At 49.2% G+C, this 20,789-nt stretch overlaps 1 protein-coding gene across 1 annotated transcript; it reads left to right on the top strand.

Moving 5' to 3' along the window:
• Positions 1 to 2,983: 2,983 nt before the first annotated feature.
• bmal1b (basic helix-loop-helix ARNT like 1b) lies at positions 2,984 to 20,504 on the top strand. Its single transcript, XM_084437059.1, has 19 exons — positions 2,984 to 3,045; positions 9,238 to 9,300; positions 9,577 to 9,724; positions 10,151 to 10,171; positions 10,757 to 10,789; positions 10,918 to 10,953; positions 11,502 to 11,659; positions 11,798 to 11,877; positions 12,051 to 12,143; positions 12,394 to 12,511; positions 12,834 to 12,983; positions 13,344 to 13,590; positions 14,967 to 15,073; positions 15,928 to 16,078; positions 17,219 to 17,307; positions 17,646 to 17,754; positions 17,993 to 18,086; positions 19,545 to 19,638; positions 19,817 to 20,504. The coding sequence occupies exons 2-19, from the start codon at positions 9,288 to 9,290 to the stop codon at positions 19,972 to 19,974; spliced, it is 1,899 nt and encodes a 632-aa protein (XP_084293185.1). The 5' UTR covers positions 2,984 to 3,045; positions 9,238 to 9,287; the 3' UTR covers positions 19,975 to 20,504.
• Positions 20,505 to 20,789: the final 285 nt, after the last annotated feature.

Below are 20,789 nucleotides of genomic sequence, written 5' to 3'. Positions count from 1 at the left end.
ATTCATGCAATGTGATTGATGAAAACAACCGTTTAGCGGCCGAAAATGGATTTTGAGAAACTGCATTCCCTATGCCCCGTGCGCCGCCATTACATGGATATACTGGCTCGCGCTGGATTTTAAATTTCTTCTACAGGCCTCCGAACAACACAAAAGTGATCTGGGTGAGTCAAACTTCTTATAATATGTCGTAAATAAGGTCCAGGTTGTCAAAAACGAGCATTTTCCTTTAACTGAAGCTATCCTGTGTGAAGCTATCCTGTGTGAAGCTATCCTGTGTGAAGCTATCCTAACTGAAGCTATCCTGTGTGAAGCTATCCTAACTGAAGCTATCTTAACTGAAGCTATCCTGTCTGAAGCTATCCTGTGTTAAGCTATCCTGTGTGAAGCTATCCTGTGTTAAGCTATCCTGTGTGAAGCTATCCTGTGTGAAGCTATCCTGTGTTAAGCTATCCTGTGTGAAGCTATCCTGTGTTAAGCTATCCTGTGTTAAGCTATCCTGTGTGTAGCTATCCTGTGTTAAGCTATCCTGACTGAAGCTATCCTGTCTGCATGCGTGGTCCTCTGGCTGGATGCGTCTCATTGTGACCATCAGTCGCTCTGCTGCACAGGCTGGACACCACCACACCTCCCCCTCCAGCCTAGACACCACCACACCCCCCCCCCCCTCCAGCCTGGACACCACCACACCCCCCCCTCCAGCCTGGACACCACCACACCTCCCCCTCCAGCCTAGACACCACCACACCCCCCCCTCCAGCCTAGACACCACCACACCCCCCCCTCCAGCCTAGACACCACCACACACCCCCCTCCAGCCTAGACACCACCACACCCCCCCCTCCAGCCTGGACACCACCACACCTCCCCCTCCAGCCTAGACACCACCACACCCCCCCCTCCAGCGTCCCGCCATCCTGCAGCTCTGAGCAGAGAGGAGAGCAGGACAGGACAGGACAGGAAAAGACAGGACAGGAGAGGAAAGGACAGGAGAGGACAGGAGAGGAGAGGAAAAGAGAGGACAGAAGAGGAAAGGACAGGAGAGTAAAGGAAAAGAGAGGACAGGAGAGGAAAGGACAGGACAGGAGAGGAAAAGAGAGAAAAGAAAGGAGATAATAGGAGTTGAAAGAGTTGAAGGAGGAAAGTTGATGAGAGGAGAAACAACACAGGACAGACGGTGTACTGTGCTAGCACAGGATGGAGGTTCACGAGAGGACCAGCACTTAAATCTTAAAACAGATACCATAGCCTAGCATCAGGCATCGTCAGGAGTCTGCCTCAGCCTCCTGGGACACAGAGATGGACTCTGGAGTCATGACATCATTTTGAGGATGAGACGAGCTATGCTGAATCATGGCATGGCAGGGGTCAGGAACAGGGGCAAGGGGTCAGAAAGTCCCGTTTTACATAAATATTCTCCCTTTCCTTTCCTTCTCAATGAAGTGCAGCTCTAATACTTGATTCCAAAATGTCCCTTGTATCTTTGTCTGTCTGAATATATTGGCCCACATTCTCTAATGACAGGGAGTTTTTTTTTGTAATATTGATTAGTTTCGATCGAAGTTCTCCTATAAAGTACCTACTATCTATCTATACCGGACAAATAGCTTTTAAACTTTCAATTGCATAGCCTACTATTTCAGAGGTGGTAGCCTGAATAAACCTTCCATCCCCCCTCGAGCCCCGCACTCCATTTTCTTCCTCTCGGTTGTCGCGTGGAGCCGTGGCCCCATGGCAGCTGAAGGCCTGCCGATAAGAGCAAGGCTGTGCTTGGGGAGAGCTTTTGTACCCACTCTGCTCTTATGCGGGAGATGACAAGATGGACAAGATGCCTGTCCTTTTTTTGTAGCAGGCAGAAAGAAAAGAGGGATATACAGGGTCCAGGGACAGGGTTCACACGGGACCGAGCCAATGAAAAGTGGTGCTTCAAAGGCGAGGCCCGCTCCACTCAAACTGGGGCACGAGCTGGAACTCTGAGTCAATCCGCAGGTGCGGTTCAATATGGAGACATTCTCACACAGAGATCAAAGGCAGAATGTTTGGATTGCAATGGATGCTAAACGCCAAATCCAATCTGTCGTTCCGGAACAATCTCACTGCTACCACTGACCTGTCCATCGTCCATAACAGGCTTCATCTACCCAAATCCTTTTGAAATAGGGAGACAATTTGGCTTGATTACAATTATTACTTATGCTCTCGTGTCTTGATATGCAGCTGCAGAAATGCAGCCAAGGCAAAAGCTTTGTGGCGTCATATCTAGCACCATTATAAAATAGATTTAGCTTAGTAGCCTAGTGTATGAAGGGTGACGATGTGAAATTAACTGTTCATGCTCCTGGCACTATAGTCTATGGGTTGTACTCTGCTGCCGACTTGTGGTGAAAACTTGCTATTGTGAGCGCCAGCACTAGGCAACCAGTACTAGTCAACAAATAATGATGCATTTACATGCAAAATAGGCTACACCGGTAATAACCAAGGTTACTACAGTAACCTTAACATTTCAATTAATCAAGGCCTATTAAGACATTTACTATGTATGTAGTATGTATATTAGAATTTGCTATCCTGTGGAAAGAGACAGAACGGGGCCAACATTTACAAAGGGCTAATTTGCGTTTCTGAATACTGATGTTTTCATGCACCAGATTCATGCGCCATGAGCTATTATGATTTGGGTGATTAAGATCAACCTCGTTTGTCACGGGGAGTCCACCCGTCTGTTGTTATTATCGACACGCACATGTAAAACCAATGCTGCCCACTATCTACCATTGGCTGATACGTTTTGTTTGCCATCCAACGATTTGTCACATTTCATTGGACAAATATTTTTCTTTTCCTATGTTCATTGGTTAAACCATGAAATGGGCACCTTCCTATTTGCTAGCAGCTCAGATCCGTGATCTCGGAGGCAGCCCATTGGTTGAGAAAGTAGGTTAGTGGTGCAACAATCATCTCTGGAGGAGAAAGTAGGTCATAGTGTGCCCGCTCGGTTATCGCAGACCTTCGCATGCGAATACATGTGCTGTCTCCTCAAACGTAAGTATTTCAGTTTCATGTATTTCATGTTATCGAGGCACAATTTCAAGGTTAATTTATTTAGAGTTATCGGGAAGTGGACGCAGTGTTCCTTGATGTGCTTCTTTTCTCGGAACAGAGGTGCATTCATCAGCTTACTGTAGCCTGTAGGCTAACTTTTAAAGACACACGATCATTTAATGCCCTGGTAAATTGCGGCATGTGTTTATCAATTAGGCACAGATCCACTGTATCTGAACCATATGTGATGGTTCATCAAGACACATCAAATGCACGTCCCGTGATGTCGGCTGGAGCAGCCGGGTTCAGGCTAGCTTGTGCTGTTGTTATTTGGAAAATTAATTCCACCTTAATGTAATAGATCTTCTTGACAAATAGGAGTGTTTTAATTGCTCTTTTAACTAGCACTGAAGCTACAGATGACAATAGGCTACATGGCTCATTCTGCACCCGGACGTGTCGCGCATGTGAATGTCAACGGGGGAACACGCTTTGTTTGACGTGCCAGGGATGTGGCACAGTGAAACACCATGGAAATATAAAATACAGATCATTTACAAATGGCCAACCAGTATACATCGATACACTGAACTGGGACCAGTGCAGTGGAATGTCTTTATCAGGCACATCATGAACGCCCATCAACGGATTCATTGTTACCATTATGTCAAAACATCATACCCTACCTTTCTAGATTATTGTAAACCGGTGTTAATCCATCACTGGCTTTTTTATGCAATATTTGATTTAAAGAATCCCAAATCTTTGCTTTATCCAGTCATGGCAGCCCCACCACCCTGTAGATTGAGACAGATGCTCTTCTTTCAGGGTTACACTGGGCCTGTGCATGCATATGCACTGGTGATTGCATAGATACTTTACTAAAGTAATGACAGCAACATTGTTGTTTTCGGTAACACTTTACCATAAATCAGTAACCACAGTATGTGACTAACGATACCTGTAGTAACAATATTGTATAGTTCCAGGAACTGCTGTGTGCAGTCATGATAGAGCTGGAACCAGGCGTGTGGGTGGGGTCTCTCCGGGGTGGGGTCTCTCCAGGGTGGGGGGGGCGTAGGTCGGGTGGCTGACTGGCTGTACAGGGATAGTGGATGTGGTTAAAGACCAGCTGAAGGTGACAGACCGACACAAGGTCGCTAGAACACCCACCTAGCCTTATTTCACTTGTGTAAATAGCAGTCCCTACGCAAGCACAATGCTACTACAAGTATAACAGGTCAATGAATAATTGAATATGAATAAGGCAGCAGTAACTTCGAAGTGATAATTCAACTATGCTGTTCCATTCTTAACATCCCAGGAGAATGCAGTTCTGTACAGCAGCAGTGTCAGAACATGCATTCCTTCCTGAGGAGCAGCGCGCTGAATGAGAACAAAGAAGACATCTGACCCTATATAGCTACTGGAGCAGTGTTCGTTCTATACAGCAGGCCTGCATTGTCTACGGGAGGCTCTTGGGTTTGGGTGGCATATAAAGTATCATCTAAACTCAATAAACTCCGTCTACGGGGCGTCTCTTGACACGCTAGCCGAGTGATGAAACCCAACGATGAGAACCGAATGGTACAGTAGCCTGGCATTGTTCCTTCATTCTAGAAATCTACCAAACAGCACGAGAGGTATTCACAAGGGCAGGTGTGTTGAACACTTCCCTGGCTGTGAACATTTTCCGGTACACCCTGAAGGCCAGGGCACTGCTCAACACACCTGCCTGTGTGAATACCCCTTCTGGGGTTTGGTAGATTTCTAGAATTAATGTATGTGTGGATAAGCCAATGCCATGCAGCATCCTGGTGCGTGTGCGTGCGAGTGTGTGTGTGTGTGTGCGTGTGCGTGTGCGTGTGCGTGTGTGTGTGTGTGTGTGGGTTAACCAAAGCGAAGCTGAGATCATGTGTGCTTTGGTCTGTTTACGTCCCCCCACAGTGCTGTGAGGGTGAGAATGAAGAGCGGTAAAGGGTCTCTGTGTTTATAACAGATTCACCCTCTCACTCACCCACCCTCTCACTCACACACCCTCTCACTCACACACCCTCTCACTCACACACCCTCTCACTCACACACCCTCTCACTCACACACCCTCTCACTCACACAAAACTCAGATGCAGAGGAAAGAGAACGGGATCCTCTGTACTGTTCTACAGGAGAGAGGAGCTGCCCGTCTGTAGCTGATAGGTGGCAGAGATGCACATGGTGATAGAGCCGTGACGTTTCTGACTGTGCTGTGACGTCTCTCTCTGACTGTGCTGTGACGTCTCTCTCTGACTGTGCTGTGACGTCTCTCTCTGACTGTGCTGTGACGTCTCTCTCTGACTGTGCTGTGACGTCTCTCTCTGACTGTGCTGTGACGTCTCTCTGACTGTGCCGTGACGTCTCTCTGACTGTGCCGTGACGTCTCTCTGACTGTGCTGTGACGTCTCTCTGCTCGCCTTGTATTTGCTCAGAGATGAATTCTGAATGTTCAGACGTGAGACACAGCTGAGGCCGTAGTAGTAGTGAGCCCGACGGCCAAAAGGAGAGGATCTGGCTTCACACTCTCTTCCACTCTGCTCAGAGAAGAGCTCACTATTTACTCACAGCTGGTGACCAGGTCCAGTAGAACTTGTCATATTACTCCCGTCCTGTCCTCCTTGCACTGGCTTCCAGTTAATTTCAGGATCCAGTTCAAGGTTCTTGTAATTACGTATAGAGCCCTGCATAGTCCTGCCCTGCATAGTCAGGCCCCTGTAAATCTGTCTGGCCTGCTCTATGCACATGGCCCCACTGAGGCTTGCTGACCAAGCTGTTGGTTGTCCCTCCCACCAGGTTTAAGACCAGAGGTGACAGAGCCTTTGAGTCTGTGGCACCTAGATTGCTCTTCCTCAGGACTTGAGAGCTGCGGTCTCTGTGGACATTTTCAAGAAGCAGCTAAAGACGCTTCTGTTTAGACGGGCGTTTGCCGAATCAATTTGATTCTATGTCTATTTCCTGTGTTGTAATTGTATTAATTCTTTGTATGCGTTCGAACCTGTGTGAAGCACTTTGTGAGTCTTCTCTGTCAGAAGCGCACTACAAATAAAATGTACTTACTTACACCGTCCCCCCTCCTAGCTGGTCTGGCCTTTAGCTTATGTACTCATGTTCTCTCTACTCCTCTGTCTCCCGTCCTCTGTCTCCCGTCCTCTGCCCCCCCCCCCCCAGCTCCTCTGCCTGTCCCTGCGTCTCTGAGGACACGTCCCTCTCTGAGTCCAGGAGGCTGGCCCGCTCCCGTGACCAGCACCGTGGCAGTAGGACAGCTCTGGGTTTTAAACGAGCCACCTGTGACATTTATGACGCACATCCTGTCGCTGTGTGACAGCAGCGCAGCCAGGCGAGAGCCACCGAGGACGCTAGGACGCTCGGGCCGCTCACACTGGACCGCATGCACAGCGCTCACACTGGACAACGCTCTGCCCGCTCATACTCAGCCTGTCTACAGTATGTGTGCATCCTCGTTATTGTTTCACAACATGGAAACATTGTGTGTGTGTGTGTGTGTGTGTGTGTGTGTGTTTACCTAATAAGAGCACTGCTCTGGCCAGATGGCTTCCTCAGGGTCAGCCACCCTGACTTACTTACAGAGGTGATGTCATAACAGGAGTATGCTACTGGTGTCATTAAGCTCACTCTGGTGTCCCTAAGCTCCATCTGGGACACGAGCAGCGCGGAGAGGCTAGAGGCTCGTCCGCAGCGCCATGTACGCTGCGATGACGTCACCGAAGCGCTGGCCCTGCCCGTAATGAGGCAGGAACCACGGGAGGAAACGGTGTGAATCAGCGCAGCTGGGCGCTGTGCTGGAGGGTGTGGCGGAGCTCACTGCGTGGTAACCGGCTCATCCAGCCCACCTACCACCTACATGCCCCCTCACCTGTCGACCGCACCACGTGTGTCTCACCAGGAATGGTAGATGGTAAATGGTCTGCACTTATATAGCGCTTTTCCACCTTAGCGGCACTCAAAGCGCTTTACAATGGGCTCTCATTCACCCATTCACACACACATTCACACACCAATGGCGGTAGCTGCCATGCAAGGTGCTAACCTGCTCATTGGGAGCAATTTAGGATTATGTGTCTTGCCCAAGGACACTTCGACATGTGGACAGTCAGAGCTGGGATTCGAACCGCCGACCCTTCGATCATTGAACGACCCGCTCTACCAACTGAGCTACAGCCGCCCCCAGGGAGCACCTGGTGGGCCGTTGGTCTCACCGCTGGTCTCTTAGGAACACCAGGTGGCTCTGCTCCTTCTCACCGCTGGTCTCTCTGGAACACCAGGTGGCTCTGCTCCTTCCCACGTGTCTCTGCGTCTCCCTGCTTCTCAACGTCTGTGACTGAATTCACTCTGAGGTTTGTGTTACAGCGCTGAGCTCTGGTTTAAACCGCTTAGCCAGATCGATGCCGTCGGCAGTCAAAAAAACAAGCTCATGTTAATTTCCAACAGCAGTACGTTCTCTACGGATCAGCGTCCAGTGACATTTGTCTCTACTGTAGTTTTTGTTCAACCGGCTGAAATTGTGAACATGGTTGTTTTACGTTGCCTCTGGTGATGTGTGTTGTGAGGGCCCTGGCTTGTGAGGGCCCAGGCTTGTGAGGGCCCAGGCTTGTGAGGCCCCTGGCTTGTGAGGGCCCTGGCTTGTGAGGGCCCAGGCTTGTGAGGGCCCAGGCTTGTGAGGACCCAGGCTTGTGAGGCCCCTGGCTTGTGAGGCCCCTGGCTTGTGAGGGCCCAGGCTTGTGAGGGCCCAGGCTTGTGAGGGCCCAGGCTTGTGAGGCCCCTGGCTTGTGAGGCCCCTGGCTTGTGAGGCCCATGGCTTGTGAGGCCCCTGGCTTGTGAGGGCCCAGGCTTGTGAGGGCCCTGGCTTGTGAGGGCCCAGGCTTGTGAGGGCCCAGGCTTGTGAGGACCCAGGCTTGTGAGGGCCCTGGCTTGTGAGGGCCCAGGCTTGTGAGGGCCCAGGCTTGTGAGGACCCAGGCTTGTGAGGGCCCAGGCTTGTGAGGGCCCTGGCTTGTAGGTCCGGGAGGAGGCTGAGGCCACACTGGCTGACTGCCAAGGACTTCCTGTGGGGCAGCCAGAGATGGACACCGGTTAGCTGATCTGAAACATGCGCTGTTAGTCATCCCCTCTCTGCTCTCAGCACAGGTGTGTGTGTGTAGGCGTTAGCCTTCCCTCAAGCGTGTCACGGCAGGGACGTATTCATAGCGGTAGCAGAATCATTAGAAATATCAAAAAAAGAACAATAAAAAAGGACTTCAGCTTGTGGGGGGTGTGGATGACGGCAGGATGACTGCTGACGCAGGCTAAACTCACTGGGTTTTAATTTGGTTTGGTTCAATGTAACCACACTCTGAAACGCATCCTAGGGAGAGGGGAAAGAGCCGGAGAAAAATAGGTCAATGTAGAATCAAATTACAAGGAGAGGACTCGGGGCCAGGCTGTGAGCAGAGCTGCGTTAGTTCTGTTCTCATGTCACACTGTCACTTTGACCCCAGCACAAGCTAACCCTGCAATTACCACCGCACAATTTCTGGCAGCCTTGTTAAAAAGCCATTTGCCTGGGTTTGAGTTCAGGTTATATTCAGTAAAACCATCTTCTAATTATGCTGAAAGGAAAGGGATTACCTTGTTTTGTAATTTGAGGACAGCGGAGATTCATTTAGTATGTCTGAGTGAGGTGAGGGCGAGTCACATTACTAGGGTATAATGGCAATAGTGGTCTCTAGTCTTTCTGAAATATATATCCTCTCTACTCTCCTGAATAACATTAGCCATGTTCCATCTACAGTATATTCTGGATTACTCTTGGATTACTCGCATTAAATGATCTCTGACACTTGGATTAGGCATCATGTCGGATACCTGCTGTTTCAAATGATTCAGTTTATTTTCATAACCCAAGTTTCTGCTTGTGTGTGTGTGTGTGTGTGTGTGTGTGTGTGTGTTTGTGTGTGTGTGTTGAATGCTCATTGAGGGAGATGGATAATGTTGTGTCCTGATTGTCTTATCAGGCTTGAGCCTGTTGAGATCGCCTCATTCATCTTGATCATCTCCCCATCTCTTCAAGATCAGAAGGGTTCACCATATCTGTTCCCCAAGTTCCAGTTCCCTCTCGTCTCGTATATAAGGTCTGACTGGGCGTCGCTGCCTTGCCTTTCAGGTTTGGGGCCACTACCAGCATACTGAATGACGTGTTGAACAGCCGGCCTCATGAATATTTGTGGTGAGTGTCACACCTGTTCTAACCTACCGAGGCTACCGTTTATGTTCAGATTGTGTGTGTTTGTTCATGGCTGGTGGTCTATAAAAACAGCACATCCGGCTTTAATGTCAAGTGATCAAACCCAATCTACAGTACAACTTTCTACAGGGTTTTTATGGAACATTCTAGTCAGTGTTGATATCAGGGTTTTTATGGAACATTCTAGTCAGTGTTGATATCAGGGTTTTTATGGAACATTCTAGTCAGTGTTGATATCAGGGTTTTTGTGTGTCTCAGATGATCTAATGGCAGACCAAAGAATGGACATTTCCTCCACGATGAACGAGTTCCTGTCCCCCGGATCCTCTGACCTGATCAGCAGCCCTCTGGGCGCCACCGGCGTGGACGGCACCCGCAAGAGGAAAGGCAGTACCACCGACTACCAGTAAGTCTGGACCGACCAGGCCGGCCCCGCCTCAACCCACCCGCCCGCGCTCCACAACCTCCGGCAGCGCTTTCCAGCGGTCTTGGTTGGTTGGCTGGGTTGGCTGGTTGGTTGGCCGCTTGCCTCTTTGGTGCGGTCAAGCGTTTCCGGCGCTGCGTTTGCTGTGTATCGTGTCGTTTTGTCTGGGTTTGTGTTTCGTGCTTGCTTGGGGAGAAAGGCCCAGTCTTATAACCTTGGCGGGAGAGAATTTCCTCTCCATCCAAGATGTCCACACAAGTAGAGAGAACCTTATGGTTAGATGGATGATTTTGATGTACACATTTGACCATACCTGTATAATCTAGATCATGACCATGTAAACATTTAAATAATTATTTTTAATAACTTGTAATACACATTGTAATGTATATTGTCTTGCCTTCACAGAATTGATGGATATTCTTTTGAGTAAGTATCAAATTGATATTACATACATAGTTGTGAGCCTATAAACACACACCACTCTCGTGTGATTAGTTGAGCCTCCAAGATGATTGTTTGCGATTGGACACTGGTAGATTGATTGGACACTGGTAGATTGATTGGACACTGGTAGATTGTAGAAAAATCCAGACCATTTCTTTATTCAAAATGAACATCTTTAGTCATTAGTCTTTACATCTACATCCTTAGTAGTAGTATAAAGATGTAGTGTACATGTTTAGTAATAGTATAAAGATGTAGTGTACATGTTTAGTAGTAGTATAAAGATGTAGTGTAAATGTTTAGTAGGAGCCAGGCGGCGGGGGTCTCTTTAGGTCAGACCACCCCGGGTCAGTTCTATCCATATTGAAAGCATCAACAATAGATTTATACTTCTTGTGTAATTTGTAAATTGTGTATTTGAAGTTCTCTCCACATCTTTTTTTAATTTATTTTGATATTCATATTACTTCTCTCGTTTTTCTCATAATCATTGATCAAACCGCAACAGTATTTAGTGAAAGGTGAATTATGCTGTTTTTGAGTCCTAATGTTGTTTTGTTTTAACAGGGATAGCATGGACACAGACAAACAACTTGGAAGGTAATATAATTTCCCTTTCATAAATAAGATACCAAAACCATAACAGTGTACTTTGCTCTCCATCGTTGCTATATGTAGAATGAACATATCACATCTGGATGAATTGAATCCCTGTTCTGTATCCACAGGGACTTCGATCACCAAGGCCGCATCAAGAATGCAAGGTAACCAACTAGTTGACCTCATTTTTTCTTAATATCTGTATTTTTGGGCGGGTGCTCTTGACATGATGAGAGCCCCTGCTATAGGAGCAGTGTTTGAGCGCTGATAGGAGGACGGCGATGGGGGCGTGTCTTCTCTGAGAGCCCCTGCTATAGGAGCAGTGTTTGAGCGCTGATAGGAGGACGGCGATGGGGGCGTGTCTTCTCTGAGCGCCCCTGCTATAGGAGCAGTGTTTGAGCGCTGATAGGAGGACGGCGATGGGGGCGTGTCTTCTCTGAGAGCCCCTGCTATAGGATCAGTGTTTGAGCGCTGATAGGAGGACGGCGATGGGGGCGTGTCTTCTCTGAGAGCCCCTGCTATAGGATCAGTGTTTGAGCGCTGATAGGAGGACGGCGATGGGGGCGTGTCTTCTCTGAGAGCCCCTGCTATAGGATCAGTGTTTGAGCGCTGATAGGAGGACGGCGATGGGGGCGTGTCTTCTCTGAGAGCCCCTGCTATAGGATCAGTGTTTGAGCGCTGATAGGGGGGGGTGTCTTCTCTGCTCTAACAGGGAGGCTCACAGCCAGATTGAGAAGAGGCGACGGGACAAGATGAACAGCTTCATTGACGTGCTGGCGTCATTAGTGCCCACCTGCAACGCCATGTCCCGCAAACTGGACAAGCTCACCGTCCTGCGCATGGCCGTCCAGCACATGAAGACCCTACGAGGTACTGAGGGACTTCCGGGTTCACTGACCGCTACAATAGAATCCCTGTTCTTCTTATTCAGTCAAATACACTACACAGATACTATGCACACTCAGGGTAGCACGGTGCATTGAGTGGTTTTGTGTCTTGGTCAAACAGGTGCTGCTAACCCCTACACAGAAGCCAATTACAAACCAGCCTTTCTGTCCGATGACGAGCTCAAACATCTCATACTGAGGGTGGGTGTCTCCATGGAGGGGTTCATCTTGGCTGCTTTCCAAATATGATGTGTATATATATCTTTGACTCAGATCCTGTCCAGACCTTTCCATCCATCTCTCTCTCTCCCTCCCTCTTTCTCCCTCCCACTCTCTTTCTCTCTCCCTCCCTCCCTCCCTCTCTCTCTCCACAGGCAGCCGATGGCTTTCTGTTTGTCGTTGGCTGTGATCGGGGGAAGATACTATTTGTTTCAGAGTCAGTCTATAAAAACCTAAACTACAGTCAAGTATGTCCTTTACAAATACATATTAGATTTTTTAAATGATCAATAAACAAATAAAAAATGTTAATACTATTTCCTCAAGCTAAACAAATACCTGGTAGATGACATATGCTTGTTTGTGCATACTGTAACTGCTTGTTTGTGCATACTGTAACTGCTTGTTTGTGCATACTGTAACTGATACAATCAGACTTTCAGAGATCTCAGTGTACCAGGATGTTGTGTAATGGTCTACCCCGCCCTCTGTCTGCAGAACGACCTGATTGGCCAGAGCCTGTTTGATTATCTTCATCCTAAAGACATCGCCAAAGTCAAGGAGCAGCTGTCCTCGTCTGACACAGCACCGCGCGAGAGGCTTATCGATGCTAAAAGTAATGCACTCTGGGCTCTAGATTACCAGCATGCACCCTGGCTGAGCTGTGTGTGTGTGTGTGTGTGTGTGGGGGGGGGGGGGGGGGGGGGGGGGAAGAGAGCTGAGGATATCATGTGCCTGAGGGAGAAGTCACAAACGGAGCACATCTGTAGTTAATAAGGCAGAGAAGAGCCCCTGGAATTACTGTGTCATCAGCATTCCCCCCGATGCAAGCAGCCAGCACACGCACACAGGCACCACATGTCAAGTAACATATACTGTATGAGAAGATGAGTGTAAAGGCAGCTTCATGTGTTTAAGTGAAGCTGTGTGTTCCCCAGCTGGCCTCCCTGTGAAGACGGACGTCAGCCCTGGGCCCTCCAGACTCTGCTCAGGGGCCCGACGCTCCTTCATCTGCAGGATGAAGTGCAACCGGCCCCTGGTCAAGATGGAGGACAAGGACCTCCCCTCCACCTGTTCCAAGAAGAAAGGTACCCTGGACGTTCCATTCTCCACCACCATGTGGATGTTTAACTTGGCTGTTTCTGTTAGGATTATCTTATGTCTTTTGGGGCTGTCGTTGCACCCGCCCTGGGACTGCAGTCAATAATTAGTTCTAAAAACTCGCTTTAAAAAAGTTGGCTAAACTGGCACATTTACAGAAATGTTGATTAATGTTCACCATCCCTGTAATTTTAAACCGTTAAATAAAGAATAAATCAGTTCCTGCTGGTTTGAGAGTGTCAGAATCATCTTCTAGTCAAAGCATGGGCTGTGAGGAGACATCGGCGTCCATCTTAGGAAACTCAGTTGAGCGGCAGCGTTGATAATGGCTTCCCCCTCTCCTGCAGCGGACAGGAAGAGCTTCTGTACCATCCACAGTACCGGCTACCTGAAGAGCTGGCCCCCCACCAAGATGGGTCTGGATGAGGACAACGAGCCCGACAACGAAGGCTGCAACCTCAGCTGCCTCGTCGCTATTGGCCGGCTGCACCCCCACATCGTCCCCCAACCACTGAACAGTGACATCCATGTCAAACCCACCGAGTATGTCTCTCGTCACGCCATCGATGGGAAGTTCGTCTTTGTGGATCAGAGGTGAGAATGTTTTAGCTCAGGAAAGAAACTCACTTAAAGCTCAATGAGAACTTTTTATAGTTCAATGTTCAACTTTACTTCCTATTAGTTTATGAATTGGCCTTAGCAAGAGACCCTGTGAATTTATTATTTTAGAATTTCGGTGTACTGGCTAGTACACTGGCGGGAAATCTTGTGATGGAAGCGGAAGTGACGCGTTTTTCCTGTCACAATATCAGAAAGACAACAAACACTTCGCCCCGCGAATTTATCTACATGCACATAAAAGAAAGAAGACCTGTATTTACCTGCATTGAGGGCATCCTTACAGAAAGTCCATTGAAGTAGCTACAATCTATCAATCCAGTCTGCTCCACGCACGTTTGTTATCATATATTTCCCCCATCATTACCGCGAGTGAGTGGGGAATTGTGGGAAGTGTGGTTCTTAAAACGCAGTGCCGATTTTATCACGACCAGAGAGGCCGCCAAAGTGCCGAGATATCTCATGTAGCTTTAATATGTTCAGATTTCTAGCTGTGACCAGCAGCTCAGTCTGACGGTCGGTTGGTCGAACCACAAACATGTCCACAAAAGTGCAATGCTGCTGTTGTCCACAAAAGCACTGGGACACCACAGCTCCTACTAATCCACTATTAGACCAGAGATGAGAAGATTCAGCCAGATTGAAAATGCTTGTAGTCTCCTCTATTTATACACTATTTTTCCTGCATTTTGTTTTAAATGTCCTTTTTTTACATTTCGTTTTATATGACCTTTTATGTGTTTCTTACACTTTGTCTTGATGCTTTAATGTCTCATGTAAAGCACTTTGAATTGACTTGTGGCTGAAGGTGCTCTACAAATAAACTTGCCTTGCCACCGTCGGTTGGATTTCTCAAAGAAATGTTTTTTTTCTTGCCTTGCCTACTCTATAGTTTGTACGTGGTTAGCTATTGCGAATTCGCACTGGTTTCAACATCGCCCGCAGTGAAATCAGAAAGACTTGAGAAAACTGGATGTCATAAGACGCTTGCACATCTCTGGAGGCTGACAAACAAGCTTGCGAGCGAGGTTTAGTCAATATCTCAATATAGCATCAGCAAAATGTTCCAGCTGTAGGTGAGATTGAGGCCCAGAGGGCAGAATAGATATGCCAGCCAGAAATAGCCCACTGGCTCCGGCAAAACCCCAGACGCTCCACACAGCTCAGAACAGCACGCAGTGAAATGCAGCAGCATGGTACACAGGGCATGTTTAGATAACTCTGCCTCAGTTTGTGATGTGATTATCGATGCTTTGGTTAACACAAGAATTAAGGGCATGTTCAGCATTAGTGATCAGTGTTTACATAAAAAGATTATTCTAACTAAATCCTGTTTCATTTCTCCTTTTTAGGGCTACTGCCATTTTGGCTTATCTACCCCAAGAGTTGCTAGGCACTTCGTTTTATGAATATTTTCATCAGGATGACATTGGGCACCTAGCCGAGTGCCACAGACAAGGTGTGTACCCATACTGTACATGAACAGTAAACTGTGTCTCCTAGGTGTGTACCCAGATATGTACACTGCACTGTGTCTCCTGTTCTTGTGCGTGTTTGAACTACATATGTTTGGTTCTGACTTGGCTCCAATACAGTTTGGGTATAATGCGAGTAGAGAGTGATGTCATTGTATGTACAGTACAGCAGACAGAACTACAGTACGCAGGCTGGCGGGTGGCCTGTGTGCAGATGGAGGTCCAGAATGTTCCGCTGTCTCAACTCAGCCCTGACCCCTCCCTCCTGTCCTCCTCCTCTCTGCTCCTCCCCCTCCCTCCCTCCTGTCCTCCTCTCTGCTCCTCCCCCCACCCTCCCTCCTGTCCTCCTCTCTGCTCCTCCCCCCACCCTCCCTCCTGTCCTCCTCTCTGCTCCTCCCCCCACCCTCCCTCCTGTCCTCCTCTCTGCTCCTCCCCCTCCCTCCCTCCCTCCCTCCTGTCCTCCTCTCCCTCCCTCCTGTCCTCCTCCTCTCTTCACCTCCCCCTCTCCCTCCCTCCTGTCCTGCTCCTCCCCCTCCCTCCTGTCCTGCTCCTCCCTCCCTCCCTCCCTCCTGTCCTGCTCCTCCCCCTCCCTCCCTCCCTCCCTCCTGTCCTCCTTCCTGCTCCTCCCACTCCCTCCCTCCTGTCCTCCTTCCTGCTCCTCCCCCTCCCACCCTCCTGTCCTCCTCCTCTCTGCTCCTCATCCTCCCACCCTCCTGTCCTCCTCTCTCTGCTCCTCCTCCTCTCTGCTCCTCCCCCTCCCACCCTCCTGTCCTCCTCTCTGCTCCTCCCCCTCCCGTCCTCCTCCTCTCTGCTCCTCCCCCGTTCTCTCTGTCCCCAGTGCTACAGATGAAAGAGAAGATCAACACAAACTGCTACAAGTTCAAGATTAAAGATGGCTCCTTCATAACCCTGAGGAGTCGCTGGTTCAGCTTCATGAACCCCTGGACCAAAGAGGTGGAGTACATCGTCTCCACCAACACCGTCGTCTCGTAAGTCCACACATCTGTCTCCGTGTAGTGGCTTCCTTTCAGTAAACATCAAGGAACAATAATGTTCTTGTGTTAAAATATTTCAAAATCCCTTAAATGTCAAAAGTCCAAGTAACTCGAGGTAAACTTGAAAAAAGGGGGTCCAAGGCACATCTGTTCAGTTGCAGTTAATTTATTGTAGGCAAAGATTAAAAGACCAACGCGTTTTGGCAAAAGTGCCTTTGTCAAGGTCTCTACCTTGTGACCAAGACCATGCGTCATATATAGAGACTACAAGCTGTCAATCAGCAAACACAGCTGTCCAGCATCATATCAATCAACGGGTAGCCTGCTTAGCATTAGGTCAGTACATACTGAAAACAATCATGTGTACAAAAAAATAGAAAAAAGGCAATAGGCTTAGGGAAATTTACTAAGTAAATATAGTGAAAAACTATAATAAAAAAGATTAAATTTAGGACAATCAGTCATGAAGACATACCTAATTAATGTCAATGACTGAGATAGAGGAAGAGCAGTCGCAGGAGTGTACCTAAAGAAAAGGGGAGAAATCAACATTAAGACCTGGAAAGGTTGTGGCTTTAAGAGTAGTAATCCAAAAGGTCTCTCTCTGTAGCAGATGTCTGAGCCTAGCGCCCCCTCTTGCAGATCTGGGAATTACTTCGATGGCCACGGTTTTGAGAGAGTCTGGGTTTCGGTGTCCCGCTGCTTTGTAATGTTCAGCCAGAGGGTAATCGGGATTTCCAGTGTGTACAGCATATTTATGTTCAACCAATCTGTCCCTTAAGTGTTTGGTGTGCTCAAAGTAAAAGCACAACACAAAAATGTTCTTGTTTAGTTTCATTGCACTGTCCTTGTTACATTCATAATACCTGTAACACTCCCCTCATTGCAACAGTTGAGGCCTGTGAGGCTCTGAGAGAAGATTGTATGAATCATACATCACACTGTATCAGACATGAGCCGCTAGGCTATTCAATGAATGTTGATCACAAAGCCCATGAGGTGTGAACTGCATACTGTACCCAGTGAATCGCATACCCAGTGATGACCCTCTCTCTCTCCTCACATACACACACTTGCTCACTCTCTATCCTACTCTCTCCCCTCTCTCTCGCTCTCTCCCCCCCCCCCTCTCAGAGGCAGTGTGCTTGATGAGGCTGATTCCAACTATGCGCAGCTCGCTGCCTCCCCCCAGAGCATGGACAGCGCCCTCACGTCAGCGGACGGTAAGCCTGACCCCCTGCTGGGCTCAGTCTGCCATCTGAGGCGTGACGGGGCCTTCCTACATCCACGTATCAGCTATGTCCCTTACCGTCTAATGTCACATTGGACTGTGTGTGTAAAATGTATACATTTTACTGTCTTAATCTGTATCTGTATGTCTGTTTACTGTGACAGTGTGTTTACTGTGACAGTGTGTTGAAACCTTTTTATTTTGAAACTATGTGCTGCCATTCTTGGCCAGGTCTCCCTTGTAAAAGAGATCTTTGATCTCAATGGGACAAACCTGGTTAAATAACAGTTAAATAAATACAATTTACAAAAAGTGTGTGTTTTGCGACAGGCGCAGGGAGGAGGGGCCTCCAGACGGTGCCTGGCATCCCTGGCGGTACGAGGGCGGGGGCGGGGAAGATCGGCCGCATGATCGCAGAGGAGGTCATGGAGATCCAGAGGTAAGCGCACCGCAGGTCGGTAGTCACCACGGACTGTGATGACCAAATCAGCCCTATACATCGTGCACAGCAAAGACTTTCAAACTCACTAAGCATCATGAGGAATACACCGAAGGTTATTCTCTGGTCTTAATTGTAGGGGAAATGTTGGGGTGTTGGTGTTTTTGGCTGTGGGGCCTAGTGTGACTGAGATGCCTGGGCGTCTTGCTGGTTTCCACCCTGTTCTTCTCTCTTCCAGGATTCGAGGATCCTCGCCCTCCAGCTGTGGCTCCAGTCCTCACAACATCACCAGCACTCCTTCGCCAGACCTCTCCTCCCCGGGAGGCAAGAAGGTGACTGCCTTCACTTCCCTTGAGCCCCCCTCTGTCCTCCTCCAGGTGCCCCCCAGCCCCTTCCCACCTCGCCTCCTACCACCCCCTCCTACCAGAGGAACTCTCCCCGCTCGCCTCCGACCACCCCCTCCTACCAGAGGAGCTCTCCCCCCTCGCCTCCTACCACCTCCTCCTACCAGAGGAGCTCTCCCCCCTCGCCTCCTACCACCCCCTCCTACCAGAGGAACTCTCCCCCCTCGCCTCTGACCACCCCCTCCTACCAGAGGAGCTCTCCCCCCTCGCCTCCTACCACCCCCTCCTACCAGAGGAGCTCTCCCCCCTCGCCTCCTACCAGAGGAACTCTCCCCCCTCGCCTCCTACCACCCCCTCCTACCAGAGGAGCTCTCCCCCCTCGCCTCCTACCACCCCCTCCTACCAGAGGAGCTCTTCCCCCCTCGCCTCCTACCACCCCCTCCTACCAGAGGAACTCTCCCCCCTCGCCTCCTACCACCCCCTCCTACCAGAGGAACTCTCCCCCCTCGCCTCCTACCACCCCCTCCTACCAGAGGAGCTCTCCCCCCTCGCCTCCTACCACCCCCTCCTACCAGAGGAACTCTCCCCCCTCGCCTCCTACCACCCCCTCCTACCAGAGGAGCTCTCCCCCCTCGCCTCCGACCACCCCCTCCTACCAGAGGAGGAAGTCGGCTGCTCTCTCCGCTGATGATCCATGTGAACATCATTAATTGGGTATATTGTAGCGAGTCATTAGTTGGGTCTATTGTCGTGTCATTAGTTGGGTCTATTGTCGTGAGTCATTAGTTGGGTCTATTGTCGTGAGTCATTAGTTGGGTCTATTGTAGTGAGTCATTAGTTGGGTCTATTGTCGTGTCATTAGTTGGGTCTATTGTCGTGTCATTAGTTGGGTCTATTGTAGTGAGTCATTAGTTGGGTCTATTGTGTCATTAGTTGGGTCTATTGTAGCGAGTCATTAGTTGGGTCTATTGTCGTGTCATTAGTTGGGTCTATTGTCGTGTCATTAGTTGGGTCTATTGTAGCGAGTCATTAGTTGGGTCTATTGTAGCGAGTCATTAGTTGGGTCTATTGTAGCGAGTCATTAGTTGGGTCTATTGTAGCGAGTCATTAGTTGGGTCTATTGTAGCGAGTCATTAGTTGGGTCTATTGTAGCGAGTCATTAGTTGGGTCTATTGTAGCGAGTCATTAGTTGGGTCTATTGTAGCGAGTCATTAGTTGGGTCTATTGTAGCGAGTCATTAGTTGGGTCTATTGTAGCGAGTCATTAGTTGGGTCTATTGTAGCGAGTCATTAGTTGGGTCTATTGTAGCGAGTCATTAGTTGGGTCTATTGTAGCGAGTCATTAGTTGGGTACATTGTAGTGAGTCTGGTCGTAGCTTAAGCCAGCTCTTGCTCTGGGATGCCGGTGTGAACTAACTGCTGACTCATCATTGCCCTTCCCTCACAGATCCAGAACGGGGGACCGCCAGACATTCCTTCAGCAGGGATGATCCCAGGACCTGACTCCATAGGCTATCCTTACTCCAATAGCTCCAATCTGAGTATGCTGCTTTCTTTCTCTGGAAACGTGACTGGAGACCGGTTGATTAGTTTGCATGATATAAGGCATACAGTATGCGTCAGTAATAATGAAACATCACTTTCTCCATTTCCTGCCCCCACCCTCCCTGGCTCTCTCTCTCTCTCTCCCTGGCTCTCTCTCTCTCCCTCTTTGCGTAGGTGACAACTCCCACATGGGCATCGACATCATGGATGATCCAGGCTCCAGCAGCCCGAGTAACGACGAGGCGGCCATGGCTGTGATCATGAGTCTCCTGGAGGCGGACGCGGGTCTGGGGGGACCCGTGGACTTCAGCGACCTGCCCTGGCCCCTCTGAGCGTCTGGCCCCTGAGAGCGTCTTGCCACGCTGAGCGTCTGGCCCCGCTGAGCGTCTGGCCCCTGAGAGCGTCTGGCCCCTGAGAGCGTCTGGCCCCTGAGAGCTTCTGGCCCCTGAGAGCGCCGCCAGCCTCACGTGAAGGCTGTGTGACCCGGGCGCGCTGGGGGCGGCCTGCAGCGTCATGGTCTTGGCACCTTGCTGTACAGTGTGTCAGTGACAGGTGGCAGGGGGCCGTGGATGAGGGCCAATCTAACTTAGTCCAGGTGTCGGCACCCCCACCACCCTTCCGAAGAGGCCTAGTGTCGTCCAGGGTGGACAGTGTACCTCTGTGCTGTGTTTGGCCCAGTGGAACTGGCCTCCTAAGTCCTGCAGTATAAACTGCATGCATACCAGTTATCTTGAGTTTTTCTGTCCCTTCTCACACACGGGAGATGAACCAGCTCTTTTATAAAGGCATCTCAGTTGTTTACACTTCAAAAATGTGTTTCGTATAAATCACATGCTTATCCTATCATAGTGTATAACTTTTCTCTGGGTATATATGGTACAGTATATGAATGTATTGTATCCACCGTTAACTATTTTTCAAATAAAACTTATCTTGCTTTTCATGTATTTTCTTAGTCCCTACAAATACATGTAAATCAGCTGGAGGGCTGCTTACAACCACCACTTATGTACAACATATTTCTCCAGCACCTGGAATATCCATGGTACAATAACCTGGGTGTGTGTGTGTGAACTTCAGACACTGTCTCCCTGATAACAATGTACGTGGTGGGGGCGGGGTAATGGAGCAAAGTTCCTGAGGTGTT

This window comes from Borostomias antarcticus, assembly GCF_949987555.1.
Source record: "Borostomias antarcticus genome assembly, chromosome: 4".
NCBI lineage: Eukaryota > Metazoa > Chordata > Actinopteri > Stomiiformes > Stomiidae > Borostomias > Borostomias antarcticus.
Note: the sequence above shows the minus strand (reverse complement) of the source record. Positions and strands in the feature narration are given on the sequence as shown.

Excerpts from the sequence above, each read along its gene's own strand:
- bmal1b (XM_084437059.1), top strand. Across the intron at positions 10,790-10,917 it reads ACAGACAAACAACTTGGAAG|GGACTTCGATCACCAAGGCC; the intron begins GTAATATAATTT and ends CTGTATCCACAG. Across the intron at positions 17,755-17,992 it reads GAGGTCATGGAGATCCAGAG|GATTCGAGGATCCTCGCCCT; the intron begins GTAAGCGCACCG and ends TCTCTCTTCCAG.